This window comes from Falco punctatus (assembly GCF_963210335.1).
Source record: "Falco punctatus genome assembly, chromosome: Z".
NCBI classification, from domain to species: domain Eukaryota; kingdom Metazoa; phylum Chordata; class Aves; order Falconiformes; family Falconidae; genus Falco; species Falco punctatus.
In genome coordinates, this window is record NC_137586.1 from 34,638,980 (window position 1) to 34,666,736 (window position 27,757).

Here is a 27,757-nt window from a genome sequence, read left to right on the forward strand (position 1 = left end):
GAGTTGTTTAGCTTCACTGTGGGACAAAATCTGAGGATTTTTATAGAATCCATTTTAAGTCTTTATATTGTGATCTAGTCAGTCACCTCTTGACCATATACATGCTACTTGCTGACCGTTGCAATAAGAAAACATTATACTTCCAGGAACATGAGCTGAATGAAACGTCCCATACATACAGTTAATTCACACTTAGAAGAAAGAATTCTTCTTTCATGGAGACCTTGACTCAAAATAAAGCTTTCTGAAGTCAGGAAGAAGTTTGGGAAGACTGGATCTTGCTGTCTACATGTAATGAAAATGTATCATGAGGGCTGTTAAGAAATCAAAGATTTACTGTCCGTCACCAAGTCAATAACATTGAAAGAAAACAGAGGTCTCCTGCCCCTTCCGCTATCATGCTCAATCTTACATCACAGCAGAAGCACTTCAGGTCACCTCTGTAGTTACTAGGGCTGGTAAAACATGATGATGAAAATGAAATATAACCTTTTAAACTGAGCTGATTATTTGAATATATCTCCTTTTGTTTCTGTTCTCCTCCCTTTATAGTGTTACCACTAAGCCAAAATGTATGCAAACAAGCATGTTAAACCTAGCAAGTTGTGCCATGCTATCAGGGTACAAGCTTTAAGGTTAGTTTCTAAGATACTACTGACTATGACACTTAGAGATAGAAAAGAAAACATAAGGCCAGGGTCTGTAGCATAGCTCATTTTTATTGTTTAAACAGTTTTTGCATAGGAAATATATCCGCTTCCAGTAATTGACTGCAGTATGAGCAGCTGCTAGCAGTATAGGCTGGATATAACAGTAACAATCACATTAAGTCAAGCTTGATTTACACCAGTTTAAAACTTGTGGCAGTTGAGTTCATTTGTAACCTAAAAAAAAGTACCAAAAAGAACATTATTATCCTCCAACCAGGCACAATAAAAACCTTTGTTAACACTCAGGCTAAAAACAGGTCTGATGCCAGAGGGCTCTAATTCCAAAATTAAGTAGCTGTATTGTAATGCATCCTATGAGTGAAGGTTCATTACACAGACTGTGCACGCACCTTCTTTTTAATTAAAATGTAACCTTCAGGATTTATGGCCTACAGTATGGGGAAAAATGCCAGAAGTTTTAAAGTGGATCAACCCTGGTGTGTAGCTAGCAAGCAATAACTGACTACTTGTCACCTACAGTTGTACTAATTGTATCTAAAGAAACACACAGCCCTACAAAAGTTGTTCTCAGAGAAATATCATTGAGATGGGGTGCCTCTTCCCAGCTTACTAAAAGATCTATATGATATAAGCACAAATTAACAGCTTGATGAAGACATAATCTAATGCAGCTCTTGAGATGCCTATGCCTGGGACTGAGGAACCCCTCACATTCTACAATGTTGTAGAGATTTTTATTTTATTTTATTTTATTGAAGAAAATGTTATCTGAAACATATTTACAACTGAACTCAACAGAGACTGTGAAATTGAACAGGCACTGCTCATTTGTTTGAGTTTTTTGGTAAACATTTTGCTGGTTTTTGTTTCTTTCTCATTTTGCATCAACTTTTATCAGTCCATGCAACTTCAATGCCCTCAATGAAGAATGCATAATAAGCCATACTTCTTAAAAAACTTCCTTCTGCATATAGAGATACATTTGCCACATCAGTCCCTGTAGCACAGTTTGCAAAACCATTCTGTCAAAAATACAGTAATACAAAGACTGGCTTTAGTGTCACTAGCTCACACTGCCCTCACTTTATTTAGGCCACCTTTTGTCTTACTGTTACTGTATCATGCAATAAAAGTATCAAAGGCTTATTCTAAGATATTATAATGCTAGTGGCACTGAAGCCCTTTTCACAAATTCAACATACATTTGAATTGCAACACACAGATATTTCTAAAGAGTACTAACTAGTGAACCCTTTTATCATAAAAAAAAATAACTACTTACAACCATTGAAGAAAAAATTGCAACAAAAAATGTAAAAATTGACCGTCTCCAACTTGTCCCCTTTACTATTAACAATGTGACCAACAGAGCTGTGGCATGGAAACAGTACAAAGAGTTGTCATGGCAATAAGTTTGGCTGATGCAAAGGTTATGGTGCAGGGTTAAAGGGCAAAATCAGTGGTCCATGTTATCCTCCAACTGCAGTGCTCCACCACACCCACACAATCTTGAGGAATTAGAAAAAACTGGGTAACTAGCAGAAAGTGCAAAATAAGGAGACAGTTTTCAGCTCCTTCAGCATGGAGTAGAACATTCAACTTTGAGCTTTTCCTGTTTAACTTGATTAGCCTGCATATGATTTTACTCTCTCTCTCTTTTTTTTTTTTAAGTTTTCTATAGAAAACCAATAAAAAAATCCAGGAGCATGCAGCTGGTTAATGTTAACAAAAGACCTTGACAGGATCGTGTAAACTATATTGGATGTCATGCTTGGGGGCCTTACTGCCAGCAACATTAGAGTTTTTTCATTAAAAGTGAATACTGTACACTGAATATGGGATAACTTTCTGCAGCCTTCATAATCTCACACAGTAAATATAATTTAGATTTAGATACAGAACACACTCGGGTGTCACAGCTGAGTATGTCCTTGTGCAATCTCTTTCATTAAGTCCTTATGAAGCTACAAGTTGCAAATCCAAAATTCTGCTCCCTGAGGACACAGCTATGTGAGACATAAGTACTGTTTTAGTTCTCTGCCTATCCTGAATTGCTCTGTGAACCTAATCTTAAATACCATCATGTAACAATCACAAAAACTTTTGCTAAAGGCCATATATACTAATAAAAAGACAGTGGTGCGTCCAACATTTTGAAATGCTCTGAAAACCAACTTTTCCAATACTAAATACAACAAAATAACCTTCATAAAATATAACTTTTCTCCATTTACATTTTTAAAGGATTAGTAACCTGTGCTTTTCAAGCACAGAAATCTGCGAAATAACTCCTAACATGGACAGATTTTTTTTTTTAATACATAAATTAAGAAACTGGAGAGTTTTAACCCAAGTCCAGCTTCCAAACAAAGAATATTCTTGTTTAAAAATGGAAATGACATGCACTTCCATTATAATTGTTAAAAAGTTAGCTTTACAAACAAGGGTATTTTAATTAAAAAAAAAATCTTAACAAAACTATACAGTGTACAAATTACTGTCTACAAGGTAGGCGGTTCATTCAGAAGATCCTCCTTTCTTCTCGCTACTTGCAGCTTCAAAATTCATTCACATATTTTTAATGGAGCTGCCCACCTGAACATCACCCCACAACTATATTGCTATAATTAATATTTTTGCCATGTCTTTATGTACAGTCTCCTTCACTGCCTTTTTTTTTCCTTAGTCAAGCCTCAAACGTTCATGTCACTCCAGGGGAAACACACTTCAGTGGCACAGCCATGAGGCCAGGGCTGCAAAGCAACTTAATAAAGGCAGAACAGTGCACATAGAACGGGGTGGCTCGATTTAGTCAGAATACACTTCCTGGTGAAGGAGGAGGCCAGAGACTGGATTTGAGTTCTCAGTCTTAGCTTAATCTTTTGACTGCTGAATTTCAAAACCAAAACAAAACAAAACAAAACCTGCAATCAATGAAAAGTTAATTTTCTTCCCAACAGGCATTTCTATTAGACATGCAGGTGGAAAAAAAAAAAACAACAACAAAAAAAAACCCCACAGTTGCTTAACAACCCAATTGATCCACATGGAAGGAAGGCAATTTGCTTTCTAAAATATTGCATCTGTAAGTTCAATTTTTTTCATACAGGAGGTCAGAGACAATAAAAAAGCTCTTTTAAAGGCATCTGTCTTCCTACAAGGGCAATCATCATTTTGACTATTGCACTTTGAAGCCTGAACTTGTTTCAGTTTCATCCTGGTGTGCTATTGAAAGCTTAAGGGGGACACCTTGCTAGTGGCACTAATTGAGGACAGCCCTCCAGCACACACCTGGGCTCCCAAACATGCTCGTTATCAGTGGCAGGCAGAAAGGACAATACATACTTTGTTTTACAAGGCCAGAGCCTGAGGTGCACTCTGGGTGGGTCTAGTACATTTTGGTAGTCTCAATAGCCATGTGCTTAGTGAACGAATTCTCTTATTCTTATGATGGGGCTCAGGAAAAGAGCAACATAAAATTTGAACATAATTTTCTTTCAGTGTCTTATCTTTTTCTGTGGGGTTTTCTTTTTTTTCTCTTTTTTTTTTTTTTTTTCAGTTTAGCTAAAAATGAATCTCAGAGATTTGATTTTCTGCAGCTCCCATGTTTATAGCCACTCAGGCCCTGCCTACACATGCATCTCCTGCTGGAGACATGGGGATGGGCCACCACTATAGCTTGCCAGCCACCATGCACTGGCCAGAGCCAGAGGAACTGACTTTGGCGTGCCACTGCCCAGCGCTCAGCGGGGCAGTTGTCGGAGCTGCACCTCCAGGGCTGCTCCAGGGCAGGAAAGCCTCCAAAATGCAGAGACAACTGTAAAGGGATTAATTTTCCCACCAGGGTATCTCATATCCACAAGTCTATATTCTCCTCTGCTTGTGCCCTAATAAGAGGATGTGCTTTAAAGAAAAACTCACCCTATATTGAGCCATACACCACAAAGATCCCTGGTGTGTAAGAGGTCTCCAGCAACATGCCCACTACTGATCTGCAAAATGGCATGTTACTGGAAATATACTTTTATTAATTACATCAAAGTCTAATTCTGTGCATTAAGAAACTCCTTCCTCACTACAGCCCAGAGCCCTCCATCTGACCTGCTGTATGATAAGTCACTGCAAACCTCTGACACAGCATGAGCAGCCTAAAAAATTCTTATTCAGATGCTGTGAGTTAACAAACGTGGGGCTCTGTGTGTGTGTAACATTTGACATAGAGGGAAAAAAAAGGAATATTTAGCAGTCAAGCAGACTAAGGAGGGCAAATTCTCTGCAGGAGCAACTCCAGAGCCAATTGGAGTCAGTGGAATTATGCCAGCAAAGATTTTGGCCCTGTACATGCATCTCCTAGACAAAGCAAGCATCTTTGTCCTTCTGATCTAAAAACATTTTCTAACGTGAACACTTGAGGATGCAGTATCTTTGCCAGAATGGAAAAGGCTTCATCTCACTGTGGCCTCTTTCTCTGTCTGTCTGTCTGTCTCTCTCTCTCTCTCCCTGCCTGCCTCTCTCTCTTTCTTTTTCTTTTTCTCAAGAAAAGAAAACTTAAACAATTTCCTCAAGTCAAGTCTGCCTCCAACAGAATTCATTATTTATTTTTTAAATCCAGAAATGATTTCAGCTTGCACCCCAGGTGGGAAGTTAAAAAGAGGGAACCGATTTGAAAGTTTGTCACAGTAGGCAGAACAGTCGCTTTGCAGCCCTTGCCTGGCTAAGGGTGCACTGCTTCACAGCTACACTGTAAAGTGTTAAAAATCCTCCCCACCCACCCCAGAATATATATATATATGTATGTATAAAAAAAAATCCCCTGTCCACCTCTCAGTACAGAAAAGGACCTCATCACACTGCAAAAATAGCAGTACCCACTTTGGTCAATTAAAACAAACAAAAAAAGCATACATTATTTTTTTTTTTTAAATCTGTGTACTTACCTATAATAACCAATACAGCTAAAAGCACTACCTACATAGGCAAAACTTGGTATTGCATAATTCGTATAAATTTGTATCCCCTCCCCCCAATATTAATTGGAAGATGAAAAACATGAAAGGTTAATAGAAAAAACACCAAAATACTGAAAATATTGCTGGTCGATTACAATTTTTAAGCGGCAACTATACACAGCCATGATATGCTTTATAAATGTGAGATAAAGGTATAACTGTCTAAAAAATCCATGATGTCACACTTTTTTCCATCTGGAGTACAAAATATTTTGTCATAAAAATGGTAAAGATTTAAAATGATAATAAATGCAGCAAAACAAGTGTAGTGATGTCAATTTTTTTGTGTGTTTTTTTTCTTTTTTTGTTTTTTTCCATTTTTTAGATTTCAAGGCAAGGCACGTAATGTGGACATTATATCTTCGTGCAAATTAGGATTACTGGAAATAGTATTTTAATTATTTTTTAAAGAGACATAGAGGCAAAATGTCTGCCCATGCACATTATATTTCTGTCAATATGTGAAAATTGTTGAACAAGGCTAACTTCTGAAAGCACCATGCAGGTTTTCAGCACCCTGTAATTAGGCTTACATTAAGAGTGCATTATTTAAATATTACATATCCCCATCCTGGTATTACCAGTTTGTAAACGGTAAGCTTTGCCCTTGTGACATGGATTTGCCTATATCTTTGTCTCTAAGATGCAGATTTTACAGAAAAATGTAAACCCTATGGGTTCTTGATGCAACCAGTAACTTTAAATAAATAAATCCTACCCCTCTGTGGAGGCAGCAGCTAAACCAACATAAGTGCTGTGTTTCCATCGATTTCTTTTTCTCAGACATGATTTGTCTTGATTTAATGCCTTTTAATGCCCTCAAAAACTGAGGGGAAAAATAAGTTTGTTCAAAGTAATTTTTATTTCTATTTTTAATCCCCTCAATTTAGAGTCCAAGGGCTGAAGGACTTATAGTGATGACCCCTTAGATATGATATTTTAAATTGCACTTGCCTCTGTAAGTGTTTCTTTAGTGGGGAAAACGTTCACCTTTTTCCTTTTCTTTTTTTACTGTTGCATAAGGAGATAACACTTTCACCTATTTAGAGGCATTTCTTCCACAGAGCCTGTGTGTTCATACCAATGGAAAACTTCATATGGCATAACACACTAGAAAAGGCTGAATTAAGGGCCAAAGTTTAATAAATCCATACTGATAACTAAAGGCTACAGAGCTTCTTTTTAAAACATTTAGAAATCAGAGTGTGGAGAAAATGGCTGGCTCACGGCCCTTGTCCTCCTGCAGCTCTGCTGCTGCTGCCTAGCCTTTGTTTTGTGAGATAACCAGGAATAGTGATCCCATGCGTAAACAACAAGAATACTAAACCAATAAAACTAGCTTATCATGCAAATATTAAGGCATCTAGAAAGTCAGTTAAAATATATTGTCAGAGACAGAACATCTATTTCCCAGCGGACTTCATATAACAAAGGCTACTTAGCAGGGGCTGCATTCTACCCATCAGTGAAATATCATTGACCCTTTGTATGTCATTTCAGTTTCAACCATAAGGGAATTAGTGATTGTAAGAGCTGCAGTTGCTGGTCTATTTTTTCTTCTTTCTTCAGTTTCTTTTGTCATCCTGTCTTCCTTTCTTTTTTTTCTTTTTAATTTCACTTTTATCTTTTTCCTTCAGTTGCTTGTTTCTGCTTGAAGGAAAGGCTCTCCAATTATGTTCAAACCATAATTTGGGACATTTGTCGGCAGGATCGGTGTTCTATTTGATACTTGAAAAGGAACCAAGCTAGCCCAGGTACCAGGACTGTTGAAAAGGGGAAAAAGATAACAAGAGAGAGAAAGAGAGAGAAAAAAAACCAAAACATAAATTAAATATGATGCAAAAACTAGAACACAATTAATTTGAATTATAGTTAGGTTAATATTCAGTATTAATAGCACTACTTCAGATAAAACAAGACACCAAATTTTTGAATATTACTTGAGATTCTACTTCACAGTTTTCTTTTGTGAAAGCATGACTTATTTGAAAGAAGAGTAATTGCAATGATCCCAGTTACCAGCAGTATTACTGCTCCCTTACACTAAGTGGCCTGTTTGTTTATGAAAGTCCAAAAAAGTTTCAGATGTAAATACACAGAGCAGGCACAACTAAACTGTACAAGTGACACTATGTAGCATCACAGATGTTATTCAAGAGCTAGTGGATACACTATGGTGTATGGGTTCCTGTTTTCAAGAACACAAGGGTTCAGTGGTTAAGCCTCCTGTGCAATTTCCCACCCTCTCACAACTCGGCAGTTTATCTTGTCTCAGTCCCAAGATGTGCCTCTGAGGTGCCTGGGTCCCCATGAGAATAAAAGACCTTTAATATTCAAAAAACCTGTTTTCTTTACAGATTTTTCCCTAAAGTATCAGTGCCTAAGGAACGCTGGATAACATGGGTCCCAATCATGTGAACACTAGCAGCCAAGGGTAGCCGTGAGTCAAGCATAGCAGTGAGTACCACAAATTTTGCAACAAACACCTGAAAAAGAAAATGTTTTCAAAGGTAATTCAATGACTTTGGAACTTCAGTCATCTTTTCAAAAGCACTCTCTCACCAAGGAGCTTAAGTCCTAATGACATTCATATATTTACCAGGCACCAACTATTAGTAAGTACTGTACCCAACAGTATTTGCAAGATGGATACTCAAAGAAAGACCTCAGCTGCCTACTCAGTACCAGAGCAGACCCCAAATAGCCTTTTCCTCAGATGTATTTCTGGCAACCCAGGAATAATGGACTTTAGGGAAAGTCTTGTCAAATTTATTCAGAAGAAAACCAGCATTGTTATGTCAGCGGTCATTGCCAAACAACTAACACCAGAACCAGACACCCAGCATGCAAACACATGCTTTCCCCGCATTTCATTGTATTGAGTTTTTCTCCACACTAGGTGTTTACACAAACACAACGGCTTACTTGGGAATACACATTGGGATTAGACTGTTGAACTTCATGACAACACATCCGAAGACTAAAACCTCCAACATATGTTTTGTGGAGGACAAGTTTTTTTCCTTCTCTGTCTTTGATCACCCCTCCGCACTGCTCTCTCCCTGGATGAGCAGATGCACCTCTGTGGCATTGGTTGTAAAGAGGAAAACAGACTCTTTTAATCTATTTTAAATGTGTATGGAATAACTACGTTACACTTAGAGATTTCTGTGAACCTTTCAGTTGCTGCTGTATGAACATTAACGAAAGAGGTCAACTTACTTTGTGAAATCCAGGGGACACATTCCTCAGTTCTTTTATATTAAAAATAATACAGCTTCTGTCATTTACTCCTGTTTGATACTCTTTACCTCTCTAAACCTGTTAATTTACTATTTTGACTCCTAACAATTAATTTCAGATGCTCTTTTTTACAAACAAAAATAGTGGAAAAAATTGCTGACCTGCTTATCTCAATGATGGTCAAACTCTGAAAGGAGCAGGACTATTTTTTTTCCTCAAGGAAATGTAAGAAATATGAATAGCTGAATGTATTTTAAAAGACTGAAGTACAAATATTATTCAATAGGGGTGCTGTTTTTTTTCCAGCTGGGTATACTCTTGAAGGGCACCTGAAAATCTGCGGAATTTCATCCTCTTCAGAAATCAGGAAAACCTTGCTATATTTTCAAAATCTAATATCAGCTACTATGTTTATTTAAAGATTTTAACTTTATTTTTTCAAGTTCTATTGACTATTACAAATAACATAAATTCTCTTGTTGGAGAAATAACCCCTTTTAGGATTCAAAAATCACAGTTACACTGCAAATCTCAACATATCCACAAAGACTTAAAACCAGTTATGCATGAAAGATTTTTCCAATATGATCTCATGAAAAGATTAAGTTTTTTTGAAAAATTTAATACCAGAACTTCATTTAAGAGGATTAATTGTTTCAACTTATGCTTTATCTTCCTTCATTATTCATTTTAAAATGCATCTTTTGTTCCTTCCTTTTCAGATTTCAGTGATGTTCAGAAGTTAAATTGTGAAATAACAGGCACAATACAAATCGTTTCCAAGCACAGAGATTTGTAAACATAGGAACTAGTAATAAAAATAAAAATAAAAAAAAACAAGCAGATTTTTTTTCTCAGGATCTGTCTGAATATATGTTTTACAGTGCACAGTTCTTTGCTGTCCTGTTACATAGGATTTAGAGTGTTTAGGAACTTTAAACAAAATAGAACACTAACTAAAAGAATGTAAATTTTGTCTGAGGTCAACATGGTATTTAAACAATTTCTGTTGCAAAGGCTAAATACACAGCTGCCAGGTTATCTTTCTGCAGATTTACAGTACACTTCAGTGGTTGGATACATATATATGTGACTTTTTTCTTTGTTTTAAAGTTTACATCCTTCTAAAGATCACAGCAGAAGGAAAGCAGTCAGTGCTAATGAAAAGCAAATTACTATTTGTAGCAGCTTTCTTACAGGAGAAAGATACCTTGATTTTGTGGAAAGTGCTCAATAAAAATAAGTTGTAGCAAGTGACTAATAAGTCTGTTGTTGCCATATGACCTACAAATTTAATACAGGTATTTATCTAAATCTTTCAAGCCTCCCACCTTATATTACAACCATAACAAAAATGTGGATTGCAACAAATTCATCAATGCTGTTTATCAGTCTTCAAGGAGTAATAAATCTTCCGCGTTAACACTGTGTAGAGTCCATAGGATTTCACAGATAGGTCTCACAGGAGTTTCAGAAGCCTCTCACAGTGCTCACACAGAGCCACTGTCAGCCAGAGGCAATGGTGCAGACCACGGAGCACCCCACGGTGCCAGGACAGCTACGTGTCATCTGCGTGTGGAGGCTGGAAAAGCCATCGCCCTGGACACCTCTGATGGCAGGCTGAACTCCCCGATCTACACGCACCCGCCAGGCAGCAGCTGGCCCCAGCAGCAGCCGTGAAGGACAGGCCATCCCCTCTGTTTGCTAGCCCTTCCTAAGCCCTGATCTTCAAGGCTTGATGAGCTGTGGCTGTAGTTTGGAAGCTAACCTTACCATACTGCAGTCTGATCTAACGCCAATGCCAGTGCCAGCTCTTTACTGCAAACAAAAAGAGGAAATCTGAACGCAAGTTCCTGAGTTGAACAGTGCTAACAGCACACAGCTTTGAGAACAGCTATGATACAAAGAACAACCAAAATGGTAACTCAGGCTCTGCTAAGCTACATATTCATGGTTGTCTATCCAGCATTCCCACATAACCCATTACATTTACAGTAAATGTAATTGAACTTCCAGCTATCATATGAGCCACACCCTGCTTTGTAGCTCCCCAGTGCTCCTGTGTGCAGCCAAGCCAGACTGACAGCCCGGCAGAGCAAGGTCTCCTGTCAGCTTTCTCAAACCTGGTCTGAAGGCACCTCTGTGAGCATTGCATGGATTAGCTTCTGCCATGAAAACCACCTACGGTTTCCCTGCAGAGCGTCCTAGCAGAAGCCCCAGTTACTGCAGACTGCAAGGCAAACTCTGCCTGGGGGTACACACACGGGTGGGAACAGCAGGCAAGGGTAACACACCTTTCCCTTCGTCACACTATCCAGCACTTGTGTAAGTCCCAGGTAAACTTCCAGCCCTAGGTCTCACGAAAGCAGAGGTAATGCTCTGTTTCTGTTCATAAGTGCCTCAACACAGCGGCAGCCAAAACTCTTTCCATTGCCTAGGACACAGGTGAGCTGGTTGTCCTTGCAGAAGTTAATAAGATGTCCCTTTGTCCATGTGGTTTCTACTTCAGATAAAAAAGCTTTGTATTAAATAGAAAGCATGGAATAAAGCAGGTCTACCCCACTCTACAGCTCATTGCTCCTGAGGAAATCTATGAACCCTGAACTGACAGAGTTACAATATGCCTGTCCCTTGGGTTATGAAGTGAGCCCTCAAAAAACCTGCTCTAGGCTAAGTTTTGAAGAAAATTACATGAGAAGCCCTATCAGATATTGTTGTGGAATTCAGACTAGTAGGCTTTGTGAGAGAATATGATTTGCAGGACCACCTTCCTGAAGCATTATACCTCTAATTAATTTCATTACCAGAAACAGTTTTCTCTCACCATAACTAGACTGTCAGGTGTGTTAGCAGTCATCAGTTCCCTCTCTATCCATGACAAGTATAATGTATTTACCTGTTCAAATGTAACAAAATAGCAAAGGAAAATTCTGCAAGCATCCTACAGGGTTAACATTCTCCATTACAGTTTCCATTACAGTTTTCACATGTTAATTCAATCAAGATTTCTGCCATGATTTCCTCATAAAGATAATAATTGCTGTTTCAAGAACCTCTGATTAAAATATTACTGGAATGGAGCACAGGCTTTACTAACATTATATGTACATACAGTCCGTTTCAGAGGTTATAATAACATAAAGAATATAATAATGTTAAACAATTAACTAAATGCAATAAAAAATAAATCCAATCAGATCTGAGTGAATCTCAAGGATTTTAAGATTCCTATTTTCCACCAGTTAGTATCTTCTATTACAGCTTCAGAAGTGTGTAAGAGTATTTCACCATCTTGAACGCACACCTAAACCACTGTTTTCTTCTTGCACTGATACTACCTTGTGAATGAACACACTAGCTTAGGTAAGGTAGATCAGATCATGCCAGGTCACTATTTGGACAGAAAAGGTAGAAATGCCTTTGATGTTGAGAGAAGCGGCACTTGCAAGTCACTAGCAAGTTTCATCTGTCTCGGTACTAAGCAAGTGCTCAAGCATACAAGAACAGGGAACTTTACCATTTCAAATTGTTACGATTATATGAACTTTGGAAACACAACTGTGCTAACCTCAGTGCCCTGGCTAAATTCCCCTTTCTGAATTTTTGCCAAAAGAATAACCACCCCTCTGGCATCTCCTTAATGGGGTACTTCTGTTACCATTCTAAACTGGTATCTGTAGTTAAACAGCTGCCAAATTTCACCTCCAAGGTGAACATTTATTTCAAGAGATATCTTAAGTATATCTCAGCTTAATTTAGGATGACTTTTGTAGTTTAGCAGGCACATACCACCCATCTAGCAGATGGAGGAGGTAAAGACCTATTGATTTATGCCCAGATTAGGGAAAAGGAAATTCTGCTGCAAGGACACTTACTCTACTCTCAGCAGACCCCTTTTTGTGATAGTGTAGCAAAAATAGACAAGGAAAGATCTGGAAGAGGCCACAGAGCCCATCACAAACAAGGAAAATCCACAGCAGAGGAGGACCCAAAGAAATGGTGCATGTCCATGCTACGCTCTGGATGACACATGCCCAAGTGTTTGATGCAGCAACAGGGCTAAAGGAAGTTGGCAAACATGCAAGTGCACAGAGGGGGGCTATGACCAAGTGGAGGGGTGCCTTATAGAGCCAAACCATGGAGAACATGGGCTTGGGTAATGAAAGACTACTGGGGCTGCTTATGAAAAACTGACTTTCCACTTCCTACACCTACGCTGGTTTTTCCCCAAATATTACCATTTCACATTTCAATCTGTTACTTTTGACTCTTAGCACTTTTAAATATATGACTAAAAGTCTATTTATCAATTTAGCATATCCAAATAGTAATGCAGATAATCCTAACTGCACAAAAAAAAAAAAAAAAAAAAAGAAAGAAAGAAAACCCAAACAACCAACAACCCAACAGTGTAATTTTACAGCTTCAAAACAAGAAACAAACAATTGAAGGTAAAGATGATCAAGTAGAAAACTGGAGTAACCAAGGGGTTAAAGATACAGTTTACACTTGGGAATTGTCTGTAATATGCTCCTCCTTCCCTTGCAGTGCTGCCAAAAACCATCTGACAGGAAACATAAGATTAAGTTTGTCCTACCTAAGCGAACAAAGAGAGCTCAGAACAGGCAACCAGTTCACTGCAGAGCGGGAACTTTCCTAATCCTGCTGGAATCTGCAGTGCTGCTCAGAAAATATTACTGAAGTTGTTTTCTTTACTTTAGTATCTTGCTTCTGGATCATCTCATTCATTTTGGTCACACTGCAGTTCTTGCTGCTTCTCCCATAAAGGTTAACTTAAAGCTCCAAACATAATCATGTGGAAAATGGACATTATTGATTCCTACGGTCCATTGTTCCCCCATTCTAAGTCCCTGAAGTTCAAGTTCAATCTGGAATTACATCATGTCTGGTTTCTCCTGGTTACCAGACGGCTTGAGACGTGACCACAGCTACAGAAAAAACAAACAGCCTTCTTCACGCTTCGGCTCCCCTATCGATTCAAACATAAACTTTTTTTCTTTCTCTCAAGTATGCTTCAAGTATAGAGCATGGTTAATTTAGAGATTAAGTTCCAAATTAGATTATATAATGGCATCTTAATGGATTGCTGACCCATTTCCTGTGGAATGGCAGCATGCAAGTCTGGCTTGAATACAATTAATGTCTTAGGAAGTGTTCTGAAGATGTTTGCCTAGATGGAGAGGAAACATAATGTTCTGCACATCTTTCTGCATTACAGAGTTGGACAAAACTATTAGAGTTAGCAATTTAAATTGATAAAGACCAGAAATCATTAGGTTTTTTCCTATGATACTTTTACAATGGGTATACTTCAGCGTTTTTATTCTTAAACTGTAATGAATTAATACTTCTATTCCAAAATGTCACCCAGGGGAATGGGGTTGGGGGGCAGAGGGTATGAACCATTGCTCTAACAGGTGTTTCTGTTTGCCAGAATGTGCTTGCCACAGGAATGCTGCTGGCTGTGTTACTTCAGCTATGCCTTCACTCAATACCAAACAGATGAGGTACTGTGCTACAAAGGCAACCTGCACCCATTCTCAATTTCCCTTCTACTGCTTTCACAAATCTGAGATTATCCCATTTGCCTTCCTTATCAGCATTATTATCATAAACCCAGAGTGGTGCTGGGTGGAAAAAATGATGCTTGGAAAGCTGAATATCCCCACAGCTAGAGTTGAGAAGGAAATTCAGCATGCTGAGAACACAGCTCCCCCTCAGCACCTTCAGGAACAAACAAGCTGTTGTACTATGCTTATGTGTCAAGATAAAAGACAGAAAGCAGGAAATGCTAACATAGTACACTTGCCTGAGTAGTGTAAAAGTAATGTTAAAGTAACAGCTAACCCATAAAAATAACACAGAAAGTGTTGAAAAAATGAATGTACATAACAATAGTTGGGAATAAAAATATATTTGGCAATAACAAAGTTAAAAGATACACTTGGGCAATGAAAATTTGTTTACAGTCTGTGAAAGATGTGAACACTCAAAATGCTCTAAAAAAGACCCATCGTGCCAGCTTTTATGAGTGGTCCCATTGGAATTAATAGCGGCATAATGAGTAGCTGATTCAAGTTCAAGCTCATGTTATCAGACTTACACACACACTTTGTCTCACTCTCACTCATTCATGTCTTAAGTTTACTTGTTGCATATGTTCTTGCTCTCACGTAGCAACTGAGACTGTACTTTCCTAATTGAGCCCTACAGATTTTCAGATTTTCACAGTTTCCCCTCACCTTCTGTCTCTAGGAAAACACCACAGAATCGTAGTTATGAAAAAAGAAGGTTGGTTTTAATTTAATGGAGTCTTAGTATCTTCTTCATATGTACATCAAAAAATTGACCTAAATGGTCTTAAAAGAACTTGAGAATGTCATTCCAATGATGTGCTTAAATGTTGTTCAAAATTCAGCAGACATAATAAAATATTTACCGCAAATGCTAATGCAAGCAACAAAAACATGTAACTGTACATGGTTAGGGTATCAGGAGCAAAATAAAAATTACTACTGCCAAATATCGTACCAAATAACTGGGGGTTTTTCCCTTTTTTTCAGAATGCTCATAGCATGTTTTATATAAGTATTTCTATTAAAGATACTAGAAAGTTTAATTCAGCTAAGGAAAGTATTAATCTAGTTTTTATTATCAGTACGCCCTGAAAGTCTTCTGGTTTTGAAGAAAATGGTGCATTGATGACTTAAAGCTTTGCAGTTTGGGTTTGTTTCTTTTTCTGATCTGGTATTATTCATAGTCTCTTTCTTTTTTTTTTTTTCCTTTTTTTTCTTCCAAAGTTCAGTCTGTTGCATATGCTTCAATGCCAACAGATACATAATTTTATAAGGAAAGAAAAACCCAGAAAATATATTTTGAAATCTACATATCATAATTTAAAATCTATGCATAATATCTACTACCAGGTATGACAGGCAGCTACTTATAAGGCAAAGAACACAGAAATAACTGAGGCTTTATCATCATTCACTCTGCCCGTTTCCAGCGTCTGTTTCACCAGCAACACTGCATGGCAAAGCTTTCAGCTTGGCCTGCTCTGCTACCTGATTTCTGTTGAGACAGGACAGCTAACACTGAGGCACTGCCAACTTTTTTACCTTCTTAAGGTCAATGACATTTCTGAAAAATCAGTATACCTAAAACAACCACAAAAGCGTGCTGTAAAAGGTCAGATCAAGTACCATCAAAATGAGCACTGCAGATTTGAGGAAATCATACAAACATTTACCAAATCACTTTGTGGGCAAAAACTATACTGGCTGGACTAGAATATATTTCTTTGCCAACAAGAAACAATTTCTTTTCCAGTACATTCTTTTTTTAGTGTTAGAAGGGCTCCTTAGCCTGAGCAGGTATCATTTCTCTTACAGTCTTACCTGCACGGGATTTGAATAATGTTGTATTATTGCAAAGCTCAAATCCTAAAAGCCGTCTAACTTCGGGAGAACCAACGGTTTGTCTCTTTGTCTTCCAAGGCTGTGTTTAACTCAAGGCCAAGTAGTGTATCCTAGGCCTCTAAAGAGATGCTCATAGCAAATTTGTGCCCAAGCTCACCTGGCAGCACTTTTGTGTGCTTGTTGGGTCAAACTGCCAGGCAGAACTCTGGGAGCAACCTGCAAACCAGTTTTGTCTATGAAGGTGAGTGGATCATGGAGGGTGCTTATTATATGCATCACCAAAGTTTCCTTGGTCATTGGCTAGGAATCTTTTTACCCCTTTCCTTTCTTTTCATAATTTATACCCAGGGGTCTTGTGTGATTGAGTACTGAAAAAGAGAATTCAGCAAACACTGAGAGAGTGCTTCAGCTGGTATGAACTGGCACTACTTTAGAAAGGGCTCAAGTGATGACTGATAGAAAGCATTGAAGGATATTCCTAGATAGGCAGTTCTGATAAGATTTCCTAACGCCTCTTGGGAAAACCCTTTAGCCTGTTAGCAACACCCTTTGTAGTGGGAGAATAAATCACCCTCTCTGTGCTATACTAGCTCAGTTTGGATTCACTCTTGGCAGTACATTGAAAACTGTGGCAATTACTGCATGATGGGGATTTATAACATAAATCACAGCCTCTGAGGAGATGAGGCGAATCCATTAGCTAATTTTCCATTGTGCCAATTAATCTATAAGGGAAAAAATGACAACACCTTGTTTGTCCACCACAGTTCCTCCAGATTTAAAATATTATTTCAGAAAATTTGCAAAAAGGAAAAGTAAGGCAAAAATATTCAAGGTATTTAAACTTCAGATTTGTAAATAGCACCAATTTTCCAATTCCATAATTAACCAAGTTGATACTGAAAAAAACCAAACCTCCTAGTAAACCACATTACAATACAGTGCACCAAAGCAATTTTGTACCTAACACATACACACACTCAAATTCACACACATACTTGAACTACTCATAAGTACGTGTACTTTAATGTGCACACAAATGTTCAAGAAGTATTTAAAATTATTTTGAGAATGAGTAGCTAATATTTCATCTGACAGGCTCCCAGCCTGCAGGCTTTACATGTACAACCCCCATTAACTGTTGAGTGTTGCAGATAATCCTGCACATGAAAAAGGTGAAAAACTGACATATCACAACTGTGCCAATTTGTTTACACACCTATTTAGACACACACCCCTCTACAGTTACCATAATTCATTATATACCAAGATATGTAAAAGATAATAATGAGTAATTTTTAATGTAACAAAGGTTAATTGGTTTTATTTATTATTTGGTTTTTTTCATACAGGATAAAACTCTCTTTTATGTAAATCATTATTTGTGTAAATCAATTTTGTATAAATCAATTTTGTGTAAATCAATTATTCTGTTATCTAGCTGAGAAATTACATGGTTTATATCTTACCTTCAGGTACATGTTAGTGACCTAAATCTACATCAGCCAATTAGTCAGAAAAAATCTCTATGACTAGTATGGTTATTCATTGTCCAAAACTACCACCACCTCAGACATTTATTATTATACTTATCTATACCTCCAACAGCACCATTTTCTTTGTGTTAACTAATGAGCCACCCAAGACATAATGTTTAATTCTGCAAACAACATTTTCAATTTTAAAGCCTAAGATCACTATTCCCTTCAGTTTACAAACCTTCTGCATTTGACAGTAAAGCATTGTCATTCCAGGTGCTTAAATAAGGTAATTTCTAAATTCAGCGTACGCTAAAGACAACCTGAATATGTATGTGAGACATGTTACACGTGTGTTTTGATCAAGTCCTATCACATATTCCTCTGGAAGCCCACTAAAACAGATACTGTAGCTCAATGCAACTTTTTTAGAGGTGGTGTAGAGGTGGAAATAATTAAAATGTTACCTTTGCCAAGTAATTCCCAATGTATCCTCACTGGCACTGGGGTATAAATGCCTGCCGTTTTGATTCATGGTCCAGTCACAAATTCTCAGCTGTCAATTGAAACCTAGCAGTCAGATATGGATTGAGCAGTACTACAGTTTTTAGTATTTAAATGAATACATGCAAACTAGTACTGTACATGGCAAAAGCCTTACTTTCTGAAGAAGTAACTTTAAAAAATAAAACAAACAAACTTATTCTGAGAAATAAATCCTATAGATTTGCTTAAGATAATGCTACTTTAATATGCTCCTCTTTTAATAAAGCATAAAAGAGTAACTAGTGTTTAGCACATAACAATTAGCCATTATTAGATTACAAACTGAGCTGGAATAAAAGGAAATGTTAATATTCAATAGCAAGATACTTTAAGAAAGGAAATAAAAATGCTGTTTTCTCTAAGCAATGCTCTATATAATGTGTATTAAGTAAAGGTCAAATATAATCAATATCTTGTAGCATGCATTTCGTGAAACATAGAAGACATGCAATTTATAGAAAATTTGCTCAAATTAAACAAACAGTATGTCCTTATCTTGCTATTTAAGAAGGGTAAAGGTATTTTGTAAATGAAGTTTATTAATCTAGTGTTACTGAAAGTGGTATTACTTAGCAGGAGGTGATAAAATGACCTAATCTTGCTTTAGTCTAAGAATAATAGCATTTAAAATACTTTATTGTATTTTAATATAATAAGGAATGTACTAAATGTTTGCTGAAACAAATTCTTCCCAGATCCTCAAATCATCAGTTCTGCCTTCACAGATTGTTCAAGCAACCCTGTATAGCTCTGTTTATTTAACAGCTGCTCTATAGTGTTAGCAGATTTATTGAAATTATATACTGCTTATTTTTAAGTTTAAGAAAGTGAACTTATCTGGCCTGTGAAGAAACATACATTTTAACCTCTGTATAGTCATGCTGTACATAAAGTGCTGTACCACTGCGTATGATACAGCACTCTGAATTGAAGATAATGTTGTTGCTGAGTTTAATTGCATTCTGTGTATTTCAGTTTTCTCTATCCATATTTCACAGTCTTTAGATAGCACAGGCTACAACAAACAATCTACAATAAACTATTTGCACAGGAGCACAATTAATTGCAGTCTTTTCCTGAAAAATACAAATGCTGAGGACAAGACAATATTGCAAACCTGACCCTGTCTGACTGTTAAGACTCATAAGCTTCCTGCTATTAAGGTCTGAGAAATGGAAGTGTTAGTGTCTGGTGTTTTCATTGGATTGTTTCTTGTTTGTTATCTAAAGAACTCCAAAGGACCTTCTAAAGGCCATTAAAAGCATGACTAAAACACATGAAATTAACCAGAAAAGGAAACATGCAGTCAAAAAGTTTGCTAGAGGTAACTGTGAATAATACATTAAATATGTTTAAAGAAAGGAGTAAGTAAATATTTGGTTTCGTCACTACACAAAACAGTATTGTAAACCTGATTTTAATATTGAAGACAGTAAAATATGTTAGCTCGTTTACTCAGTGTACAGTAGATTTATTTCTCCTATAATTCTCAAGAATGTCATAATCTTCAATAGAGATGCATAATTTAAATCTTTATAACTTAGGTATAAAAACTCACTTCCAGCTGAAACACAAGACTGAAAAGTTAACCCCCCTCTTCTTTTCTTCTTTCATAAAATATGAAATCTACAAATAAAAGCCCTTTAGCTGATTAGAACCATAAAAAATGCTAAAATCACAAACTTAGTGTTACAAAATGATTTTATGCGCTTAGGTCTAGCTCAAAAATCTGGCAAACACTTAGCTTGCTATAGAACCTGATTGCATTTGCCATTTGGGGAAAACAGTAAGGGACTGACACATTACACATTAGTGAATCAGCTTCTGCACTAAATCAGTATATTCTTTAGACAGTCTGTATGAAAACTTTCCATGTGTACAACTAATGTGATAAATTTATCATTAAGAAAGCTCCACAAAGAGCTTTTCAAACCTATTTCATGAATGTTAGCAATGACATACTTCATATTATATAGTCATATATACCTCAATACACTTACATTTAAATACTGTAATGGTAATAATAGAACGTGTGCATTTTATATATAAGTTGTAGTCACATACACGCATATGTGTAAGAAGAATCATGCTACACCAGACTTATAATTAGTGTAAACTGTAGTGCTATTCACTGCACCACCTAACTGTGCCATACTTGCAGTAGTGACACCTTGAAGAACTGCAGGTTCTGTGATGGGCTCAGGACTGCATCAGCTGTACTGAAAATCACCTTCCCAATGTTAGAAACTATTGTTCCACACTCCTCAGCAGGCTCACATAGCTGTCATATTGACTTTAAAAACTAACCTGCCAGGAAAATATTTTTTTTTTGCCTCACATAAAGTTTCCTCACCCAAATCACTCCTGCTTAGAGATCAGGATGTCTAAGATTTAGAAATACACTTTCAAAAGTATGTAGAAGGATCACTTTCAAAGTCTGCGTCTGCATCCTTCACATATGTTGAGTACTTTCTTGGTAAAAAGGCTGGAGAATCTTAAAAGAGCTATACGGGCCCTGGCTCCATTTGATGGAAGAGGTCTGTTCACAGCAGCAGCAGGAATATTGCCCTTGGAAAAAGTCCAGACAGCCCAGTAGGGAAAGCCTGGGGGACAGACCTGACAGGAGTACCAAGCTTTGGGAGTACGTAGGGCACTTTAGTACATTATTTTGTGTGCTATACGTTGTCTGGAGCATGCTGAAAGCTTTCTGGCAGGTTATAGTCCTTATACCACAGCGTTAGCTGGAGACAAGAAGGCTCATTCCCTCCCATGCACAGTAAGCCACCTAAAGGAGTTTCTCTGCAGGACACGTGAGAGGGAGAAGCAGGGAACTGTTTGAAGGCGACCTGAGGAAACTTGAAATCCTCAGTGGAGGGATTTAAGAAACAGTCCTCAAGAGACACTTAATAGATGCTGAAAAACACTACTTTCTCAGAGATAGGCTATGAAGGCAAAATAAACTACCTGATTTGGCATGTGAGATGGTAAAAACTCTTTCCTAGAAGCCTGTTGCAGAGCCTGCTCTTCAGTCCCATGGCTTTGTCATTTCCAGCAAGGCAAGCCGTGTGGACCCCACTTCAATAACACCTTCTATCCACAAAACTTCACCAATGATTTTTTTATTTATCTCTCACCTACACACACAGAGAAAGAACATGGGTCTGTGTTCTGAAGTGGAAAAGGATGCCCAGCCTTGCAGCAGGTGGGGAAGCCTCACAGGCCGCCCAGCTGCTTCCTGAGCTGCAGCAGCCTCTCATCCCTGTGGTATGTCCCCACTGCTACACCCATGAAGTGGCAGAGAGCACAAAGCCCCTGTAAGTGCTTCTCCAGGGAAAGCAGGCAACTCCTTTGCCTGCTTCAGCTGTGTCATGGGAAGGCACTAAAGGTCCAGGCAGAAGCAGAGCAGTGGAACAAATGCTTCTCCTAACTCTTCCACCTGCCTAAAAGTCATCCACCTTCCTGCTCCTGTTCCGCCCTCTGTAAAACACCAGGAAAGTGATTCTGGTTTGCACTTCCCAGTGCTGTGAGAGGTACTGGTGTGAAGTTCTACCCAAGAACTGGATTTCACTATAGTTGCTTTTTCAGTTTAAATTGGGCACCTTCCAAGCGCAACCATCCTGCAGAGTTTTAGGTATACAAATCCTACGTGCATTGAAAACACATAGTCAAGAGCTCAACCTTTAATCATAGTCTGAATAATTTTTGTGGGTTAAATTTTAAGCAGATTTTGTATTATTTTATTTAAAGAGTTGAAGACTAACATTAATTTCAAACTTCTGTGATCCCTTGTGAAAGTAGATATGTATTTTGGAAAGTGTAATAGGAGACTGTGCTATAGCTTGTGTTAGTTGAGAAAAACCCATAAAACTTAACATTTGCATATTGTCATTGTTTTGACTGAAACTTCCTTTAAATGTGTTTCCTTTCAAGCAAGCATATGTGAAAGGTGACCTCTTATCCATTTACATACCTCCCTGGTTGTCATATGACCCAGTTTTACGTCAAATGGTCAATTATGATAAGGGACACAATAAGAACAGCCTAAGTGTTGATAACCTGTTTCCTGGCTTTACTGAGAAGTTCTGTTTAAGAGTCGACTTCTGTTCGTCTTTCAGTCTGCTGTTGAAAGCAAAAGCAACATCCACCCCAAACATTTTGCGAACAGATACTCTGTATTCAGTGGGCATTTCAGTTCACAATTTCCATGATGAATGGTATGAACAGAACTCCATTTTGAACTGCGCGATTCATTAACTAAAGGATGCATCTGGTAAGAACAACTTCCTACCAAAGAGGCAGGGCAGATTGATGTGTAGGAAATAAAAAGCTATCTACAATTTTCTGATTTCACATTTTAGAGACCTGAAGTGTTTCTTATTACTACGTTCACAGCAAACGTCTCACTCATAAATGTCAAAGCTGTGTGAAAATCGTACATACCACACACCACACCCAGAAACTCTAAGCTCTACTGAAAATTATGCCATTGTATTAATCAGTGCAAAGACTGGAAGAGTTCACTAGCTCCTCTGTAAATGGGCCAGCATTAGTTAGCACAGCTTACTGTAACAGACAGGAAAGTTCTAGAAGTCATTGTCTTCACAGACCTCAACAGCTATCCCGTTTATTTATATTTTCTAATTAAAACTAGAATCACCCATACAAGGCTGCAAGGTGCATTAAGGTTAAATAAATGGCCAAGAAAGCAAGCTGGTCAGTTACTTCATTCATTCCAACAAAAGTATTTTTATTTGTGAAACCATTCACCTCCATTTGCAATAAATACAAATGTCTGTCTATCCATGCATCCATCCGTCTATCCATGCATCCATCCATCCAACCATCCATCCAACTATCCATCCAACCGTAACCGTTTATATTGTTTACACAGGTAAAGTGCATGACTAGTATTTCTGGCAACATTATAGCTTTATAGCCAAAAACAACATCAACCTGTCTCTAAGTGTCTGTCATTTCCAGAACATAATAAATTCATGAAGTCAAAAACAGTAACACAAGGAGGCTACAGAAATGCTGTCATATAACGATAAGAATTCTGGTCATTAAGACTTTGTTAGTGAACTAATGATCTCTCAATTTAAAATTATTCAGCCAAAAGAATGGAGACACAACTAGAATCTGGCAAGGGACTGTGTCCACTTGTAGAATATTGAATTGATTGAGTTTCCTTAAACTGTTGCTTTTTCCTCTAGCCTAGGCTTAGAAACCACAGATCTTCAGTAGCTGCAAATCACAGAAAGGGGAAAGAAGGTGCCTCTATATATTTATGAAGATTATCCAACCTTTCTTTTATGCATAACTCATTTAAGATGTTTCTCAGCACAGATGATGACCACCGAATACTAGATTGTACTTCACAAAATAATCTCACCAAACACCAATAGTCAAATTAAGAAAAACTCTCACTCAGGTACTAGCTGTTACCACTTTCCTTGCTCTTTCCTATGGCACCCTCCCTGCAGTTTCATTATCAATACCCAACAATTCTCAGCAGCTGATGCTGAATCAAGAAAAGCAAACCAAGCAGTCATTAACAATTTGTAATAGACATTTGGCGGGTGGCTGACATGACTTTTTTACAACAAAATGATATGATATATGTGACTCTCTAGATGCCACTTAAGGAAGAGATATGTTTTGTAATTATTCATATTACAGTATAGAAACACCTGGCATTTCAACACAGGTAAAGCAAAACCCATCAGCAGTTGCAGAAAAAAAGTGGACTGCGTGGTTTTAATTCCTCATTAGAACCTTGTCTTCGTAATTATGAATGTAACACACTAAGTAATGCATGTAACAGCATATTTTTCACAGTATCCAGATAAAAAAAAAAAAAAAAAAAACTGCTCCCATTGTGCTACCATACACTTTCGAAGTTGTATTCAGTGTTTCCCATCTAAATGTGAGCATTGTGGGTAGGTTGTGCTATAAACTCTTTACTGGAAGTCCTAGCAAACTATCACTTTGTCAAAAGACTCCATGTAAGTGCGTGTTGCAAAACACGTGTATAACTTCTACATTTATTGTCGTTACTGTAATTTAAACAGGCTACATAACAGTTCTTTTTAACATCAACAAGAAGTACTCAATGGTACATGCCAATATTTCTCATAACCAGAGAGAATAAATCTTCATAAAGACGCCTCCAATGAAGTAAAAAATGTACCGGTGACAATATTTATTCTTGAGGGGTCAATGGGCATTATAGGGTATGGTGAATGTTTAAAAGACCTCTCTGGAACTAAAACCATTGGCTTTCTAATTTAGAATTTCTCTCCACTAATATGAATTGATTGATTGCCTTTATTTCATGTACCCCTTGATTTTTCTTTTCATTCATCATGGGCTGCTTTAAACCAAATGCATTTAAAATCTGACACAAGAAGAGTGGTCTCCTTTAAATTGTTGTAAAGTAATGAAAGGACATAGTAAATCAATCTCATTTCTGCCTTACCAAGGATAACCTTTGCTCTGTTAAAGTTGTTTAGACAATCTCAGTGCTCTACCTCACTTTGTGGGTAATACATATATATATGGCACTGTCATCTCAGAGATGCCTTTAGGATTTAAGTGAGTGAAGGCAACTAATTAATTAGAAAATTTTATATATATGCACTTATATATTCATATTTATCCAACTGAAAAAGCTTTGGTGTTCAAGTATTCTGCTCTTTCAAATGCTTTCAGCAGTACGTACTGTTCCTTAATTTTGTATGTATTTGTATGCATAACACACACACACACACACACACACACCTGCAAACACACTCAGGCAAGCCTACACATATGTCCACTGCATAAGCTAGAAAAGAATAGAGAAGTCACAGCAAAGATTAAAATATGACACAATTTTTAAATTTACTCATAGCTCACTGGTCATCAACTGACGCTCTTGAATCAATATAAGGAGACTACGAAGCAATACACTTTAGAAAGAAGAACATTGGTTTCACACAGTGGCATTGAAGAATTTTTTCTGTTTATGAAGTGTATGTGAGACCTAATTTATTTTCCCCTTCCCCTTAAGCCATCTGGCCACACATTTTACCATGAAAGGGAATATACAACACAGTGCATGTAAACACCAAAGGCTGTGATGACCCTTGAGATCCTTCTCACTTTTGTGTTCCTATGATACTGCTGAAATCTCCAAATTTCCACCTACACAAAGCCAAAGGTATATAGAAGATGCATGAGATATGAAGTTTGTGATTTACTTGTCATAAACTCAGCAAAGAGAAAATTAAGTGTGCTGAGACTACCTTCTGGCATCTGACAAGAAGTCTGTAACTCTTTCAATGAACTTGGAAGAAGGTCCAGTTGGCTTAAATAGTAGCAAATTTGCAGAAAAAACTGTGTCTAAAAACATGTAGTGAAAAAAAAAAAAAAAAGAATCTTATTGCACATCCCTAAATTAACTGGATGTCAGAGACTTTTCAAAGGATACTATGTAAAAACATTGCATGAAAAGAAATCCAGAAATTACGGGCACTGTGTTTAAATGAAGAGACTGTGTGTGTGTTTTAAAATACAATAAATATATACTGTTATGTCTTTTTAAAAGAACCATGTTATAGTAATTAAAAAAAAGCAGTACACCAGAAAATTTACTGAAAAATGTATGGTTAGCAAAACCACTAATTGTCATTTGGTATTTTCATAGAAGTGTACAGATGTTTCCAGTTAGGTCTCACTGGTTAAAAAAAAAGTTGGCAAAGAATCAACTATCTTGAATAAACGAACATCTTTACGATTTTCTCTGAACTCTGCATGTGGTGACCTTTAAAACGGACATACTGCCACCTTGCCCTGGGAGTGGGTAGGGATAGGGAGTTCCAGATGAAGCACAATTTACCTATATCTCAGCAAACACAGAACAGGTAGGTTTTACTAGAAAATGAAACAGGCGTGTGTACCAACTGTTGACAGAAACCCAATCCTGAGAAAAAATACAGCACAATAAATACCAAGGACTATTTAACAGCCCTTTTCTTACTGCCACATTCAGCTTTTTTTCCTTGTAACATTTTACATGCTGTTAATTTCAAAGTCTTCTACTGTTACGATCTAGGAGCAACACAAACACACATCATAAAATATGTTAAAGTTCTAAAGGGTCTGAATTCATTCCTGTTCCTAGCAATGTAGCATTTCTGTACATACATGGCCTTGCTACTGACTGCAGCTAATTTGTTTGTAAGCCATCATTAATCTCAGCCGTATATTTTCACAGTTTGGGTAAACACTTCATTTGCATTAAATTTACAGCATTAATGAGATGTGAAATTTAAAATGCTACTTGAAACATAAATGATTTAAGAAACTAGAACAAAAACATGGTTTTATCAGGTTTGAAATCAGCAGACCAGTTTAAACATATTAAAATAGAAATGATTATGTGTTGCACTGAGAATTTGGTTTTATAACTCATCTTCTAGAATGAAAATGAAGACATGTAGGCTTAAACATCTGGGCAGACAAAAAAACAAAACAGATTGAAAATATTAAGCTGGACTTTATGCTTTGGAAATTTTGCTTATTTTTTAAACTGATTTTCAAATTAGTAGTTTGTTCCATATACACCTCATTCTCTTTCCTAAAATCCTATTAAAGATTACATGCATGATCTCTTGAAAGATAAAATAATTGGAAGAATTATGATTAGAAGTTCCTTAAGATGGCACAAATCTAAGAAATAAAGCATATGCTAAATTGATGTTTCTTAAAGGGTTCACTTTTGCTTTGAAAAAACTTCATCTTCAGATGACAACTACTGAAACCATTAGGATCCCAGTCTAATTGAAGATAACAGTGGCAGCATGTAGGAAGGTAATATTGCAAAAGCTTCTCTATATCATTACACCTATGTGAAACTTGCCCACCTGTTGCTGGTGTAGGAAGGATGGGTCTCTTGGGCTTAGTCCCACATATCGATTGGCTTGGGATGTGCCTGAGGCTGTGTAGGCTGATTAAGGAAGAACAAAACAGATTGATAAAAATACCAACCTACCATAACTATTACCCTGTGCAGGTACAGTACAAATATGAGATCCAGAGTTATGATTTTGCAATATATAGGATGTGTCTGTGTTTCTCCTTTATTTAAACATTAATATAATGCAAAAGAAAAATTGGACCAGATTTGGAAAGGCATACGTAAATTCCTATAAACTTCAATGGAAGCTGCACGTGTAAATCATAATGATACTTTTTGTTAAATAAAAGTTCCTCTGATTAATACATTATTTTTTTTACAGTGATTAAATAAGGTATGTATTTGAAGGTATCATGAGACAAATTCTCATTTCCATTACACCCATCTAAGGCACCAGTGAAATCACTGAGAT

General features: G+C 37.2%; 1 protein-coding gene across 9 annotated transcripts in view; it reads right to left on the minus strand.

Moving 5' to 3' along the window:
* Window positions 1–699: 699 nt before the first annotated feature.
* NFIB (nuclear factor I B) overlaps window positions 700–27,757 on the minus strand; it is a 274,513-nt gene continuing 247,455 nt past the window's right edge. For 4 of the 9 annotated variants that reach the window (XM_080371871.1, XM_080371870.1, XM_080371873.1 and 1 more), the window contains exons 10-12: window positions 27,293–27,375; window positions 18,308–18,396; window positions 700–7,443 (exon numbers count right to left, since the gene is read on the minus strand). In XM_080371871.1, the coding sequence (XP_080227997.1) occupies window positions 7,314–7,443; window positions 18,308–18,396; window positions 27,293–27,375 (302 nt within the window). In that variant the 3' untranslated portion in view covers window positions 700–7,313. The remainder of the gene's footprint in view (window positions 7,444–18,307; window positions 18,397–27,292; window positions 27,376–27,757) is intronic. The other 5 variants (XM_080371876.1, XM_080371877.1, XM_080371875.1 and 2 more) reach the window with 3 other exon arrangements.